Below are 4,192 nucleotides of genomic sequence, written 5' to 3'. Positions count from 1 at the left end.
ATAATGCCTGCATCTGTAATTTTCACTCCATGCATCTGCAGAAGTGGGGTTTTTACCCACAAAAGCTTATGCCCAAATAAATCAGTTAATCTTTAAGGTGCTACATGACTCCTCATTGTTTTTGTGGATACAGACTAACACTACTATGCCTCTGATTCTTGACACTATGCATCGTTATATAGGTGACTGGTCCCCTGGTTTGCCTACTGAGCCATTAGTTATCCCAGGGGTAGATCACCAGGAGCAACATTTGAAAGCACTCAACGCATTTTTATTTCACATTTAAAAAACAACCAAAAACGTACAGCTAAACAGTGTGGTGTAGGGCTGTAAACAGCTGCCCCAGAGGAAAGGGCTAGCGCGCCAAGTCCCTCCAGTCCAGGCCAAGTCCCCTTAGGAGCAGAGGGCCACACACTGGCTGACCCCAAAGACACGTGCTTTCCTCGTAATTAGGTCCCATGTCGGGAAGCGGCGGCTCCAGGTTCCCCCGCCCGGGGACGGACACAGTCCAGGCTCCTTCCCGGGCCACGGCAGCTGTTGGAGGCGGGGCGGCGGATCAATGCATCTGCCAGGCTCGGTCGTGATGGGGGGGGGGGGGGGGTGTTAAACAGGGTCCAGCGCGGCCAGCCCAGGCTCCCACCCCCGGCGGCGGCGAGGCAGCTTCTTCTCGCTCCTCCCGAGAGCCGCTCCCGCCCCGAGTCCATCCCGGCTTCGGTTCCCTGCGGGCCGCCGAGTTCTGAGGAAACCGGGCCGGGCCCAAAAGTTTGAAGGGGGTGAGACGTCCCTTGGCAGGCAGAGGGAGGGGCGGCGCTAGGACTCCTCGGGCTTGTCGGCGGGCGGCCCGCAGGGCTGCAGCATCTTCTCCATGAGGTTGAAGCGCACGCGCGCCTTGCTCTCGTTCTCGGCGATGGCGAAGTAGTTGAGCAGGTCGAAGTGGCCCATGTAGGAGCAGTACGAGTCGCGGTGTTGGTTCACCAGCCACTCCCACTTGGTGGTGTCCGCGTGGCCCGTGCCGATGTACTTGGACTGCAGGTGCTCCAGCTGGCTGTGGATGGTGTAACGATCCGTCATGGCGGCGGCAGCACAAGACGCTCTCGACACCACCGAGCTCCAGGCGCTCCCAGACTTCACCCGGCTCAGGCACAAAATGGCGGCCGGAAGTGACGTTTGGGAGGAAATGCGTAGATGTACCTCGCTCCCAGCCCTTCCTCCCCTCGAGCAATACTGCGTCGATGAGTCACCGGACCAGTTTTACCATCCGTCACAAACCCTCGCACTGTAAGGAGAAAAACGAAACTGTGGTTCGCGTCACTCAGGGGTATGACGGGATCGCGCCCGGCTGGAGAACGAGGTAAATTCACCCGCCTCTGTACGGCGCATGCGCTGACTGCACTAGCACGGTCCCAATTGCATGCTGGGAGCTGTAGTTCCGGGGAGGGGGTTGGCTCTGTTGTCGGGCGCTAGCTGTGTTTGTCTTTTCACCAACGGCCACTGGGCGTGACGCGCGCTACCCCCCGACCCCCGCTCCGTGGTCTCGGTGCAGCGCCCGCTGGCGCCGGGGTCTGAGCCCAGCTCGGGCACGTCGTGGCGGGGCGGTGTGAGTGGGACGGGCTGTCAGACGGGCACGGGGGGCGTGGAGCGCTGCCCGCCCGCCCGCGGTGCCACACAAACGTCCAGCCTAGGACCGGCCACCCTGGCCCCTCACTTGGTTCCTGGGCAGCCCCGAGGCTGGGGCGTGTCAGTAACGGGTTTAACTGTTCGGGCCAGCGCCCGTTGGCCGGCCAAACGGGTTCCCCGCAGCCAAGTGCGAACAGCGCTTCAGCGCAGCGGGGCGCCGGGCAGAGCGCCAGCAGCCCCCGTGCAAAAGTCCCGCCCTGAGCCCCAGCCTCAGCCTTCGCTGCTTGTCTGAGCCCTGCGGCCCGACCGCGGAGAGCCCAGCGGGATCCCTGCAGCGGGAGTGGCGCTGCTGGCAGAGCGAGACCTAGTCCTAGAGACAGAGTTGAACGTGTGGTTGTTTTTGGTGTGCATCGATCTGCTGCTGTGCACGTGTCTGTCGTTTTACTCACGTCTTGGGCAGGGCCGGCTCCAGGTCCAGCTATTCGGCGGATGGTCCCTCACTCCCGATCGGAGCGAAGGACCTTGTGCCGAATTGCCACCGCAGATCACGATCGCGGACTTTTTTTTTTTTAGCTGCTTGGGGCGCCCAAAACCCTGGAGCCGGCCCTGCTCTTGGGGTTACTAGCACAGAATGGCGTCGTGCCTCTGAACAGAGGAGATGGTTAGAAAACAGAACACTTTAGAAAAGAGGTTTTACTTCCCTCCCAGCTGCACCACAGCCTGGCTATTTTCGGTACAGTTCTGGCTCTCCAATGTGAGACTTCCTGGGGTGCTTATTTAGAGAGCAGGAATGAGATTCTGCTTAGCTAAAGATAACCTCAGGAGCTGGAATAGGCTGTGCTCTATAGCGCTAGCTTTAAGGTAGTGTGGGAGCAAAACCACACTCATTACACAACTATGTTTAAATAGTTTGCCTGATAAAAGTAGACAGGTGGGGTTTTTGTTTGTTTGTTGGGGGAGGGAAGGACCCATGGTTTTGAAACCAATCTATCATATGCAATTCCCCAGATATTCTCTAGCCTGGTTTTATAAAATGGTGCTTATCTGGTTCTCAGATAGGTGAGTTATGTAATAACTGCATTATCAAATCCACATCTTCACTTCACAGAACTACTTGATGCTTGAGCTTACACCCATGGAGATCAAGGAGAGCTTTGTTATTGACTTGAAAGAGAATTGATGTGGTTTGGATATATGAGATCCTGAATTACTGACATTAATCTTCAGCATATATTTCACAATAATAATGTATTAAAGGTATTGACCTATACTTGTATTTGTCAGTTGGCTCACTATTAGAATTTTCAATTAAAGTAATTAAAGCTTCAGTAAATGATTTTATACAATATTTATTATGAATATTGAATAATTAAGGGACTACAGTTTCTCCATACTTGGATTCTCTGAAGTAACTAGTGTTTTTACTTGCAAAAATATGTTGATGTAAACAATAAAAACACCTGGAAATTGTTTTATTTGCTGAAATTCATAAAGAGTAAACATTGTATCATTCCAAGTTGTTAGGAGATGCAGTAACCAGAAGAAATCTACACTTGCAGTGACTCTAACTGGCCATTGGATGTCAGAGTTGTCCTGTACTTGAATACAATAATAGTCTGGCTATGTAGACTCTCTCCTCAGGCCGTATGCTACCAGCACTCCCAGCTCTCTTCGAGACACCATTGACTTCCTGAGGAAATTACAGTCCATTGGTGGTCTTCCAGAAAATACAATCCTAGCCACTATGGATGTAGAAGCCCTCTACACCAACATTCCACACAAAGATGTAATACAAGCCGTCAGGAACAGTATCCCTGATAATGTCATGACATACCTGGTGACTGAACTTTATGACTTTGTCCTCACCCACAACTATTTCAGGTTCGGGAACAATGTATACCTTCAAGTCAGCGGCACTGTTATGGGTACCCACATAGCCCCACAGTATGCCAACATTTTTATGGCTGACTTAGAACAACGCTTCCTCAGTTCTCGTCCCCTAATGCCCCTACTCTACTTGCGCTACATTGATGACGTCCTCATCATCTGGACCCATGGGAAAGAGGTCCTTGAGGAATTCCACCAGGATTTCAACAATTTCCACCCCACCATCAACTTCAGCCTGGACCAGTCCACACAAGAGATCCACTTCATGGACACTACAGTGCAAATAAGCGATGGTCACATAACCACCCTATACCGGAAACCTACTGTTGGTGTCACTAGGCATCACCCTAGGTAACTCGGGGGGGTGGAAGACCCGAGAGTCAATGAAGCCCCCCCACTCTAGGCCAAAGTGAATCAAAGTCCCTGCATGTTAAACTTTACTAACCTCGCAGGCCAGCAGCTGGGAAGCAGTAGTGATAAGGGAAACCTACATGCCTCTAGCTAAAGGACAAGATTACTTGCAGAAAGAAACAGTGAGAACAAGCTGCTCGGCCAAGGTCATGTAATGTAGCCAGAGGGAGAAAGGGGAAGAGGTGGGAATGGAGGAGGGGGGGTGAGAAAGGGCGGGGGAAGAAGGGAAAGACTTGCTGCAAACTGTGTAAAAAGACAAAGGCTGCTTATGTTGGTG

The 4,192-nt window shown here is 52.8% G+C and overlaps 1 protein-coding gene across 1 annotated transcript; it reads right to left on the bottom strand.

Moving 5' to 3' along the window:
• Positions 1–249: 249 nt before the first annotated feature.
• Positions 250–1,360, bottom strand: SF3B5 (splicing factor 3b subunit 5). The gene has a single exon (XM_034765493.1). It carries the CDS (start codon positions 1,069–1,071, stop codon positions 811–813), a length of 261 nt encoding a protein of 86 aa, XP_034621384.1. The 5' UTR covers positions 1,072–1,360; the 3' UTR covers positions 250–810.
• Between the last annotated feature and the right edge of the window lie 2,832 nt (positions 1,361–4,192).

This window comes from Trachemys scripta, chromosome 3 (genome assembly GCF_013100865.1).
Source record: "Trachemys scripta elegans isolate TJP31775 chromosome 3, CAS_Tse_1.0, whole genome shotgun sequence".
Lineage (NCBI taxonomy): Eukaryota > Metazoa > Chordata > Testudines > Emydidae > Trachemys > Trachemys scripta.
The sequence above is the reverse complement of the archived record's forward strand: the minus strand, read 5'-3'. Positions and strand labels throughout refer to the sequence as shown.

Excerpts from the sequence above, each read along its gene's own strand:
- SF3B5 (XM_034765493.1), bottom strand. The coding sequence starts at position 1,071 with ATGACGGATCGTTACACCATCCACAGCCAGCTGGAGCACCTGCAGTCC.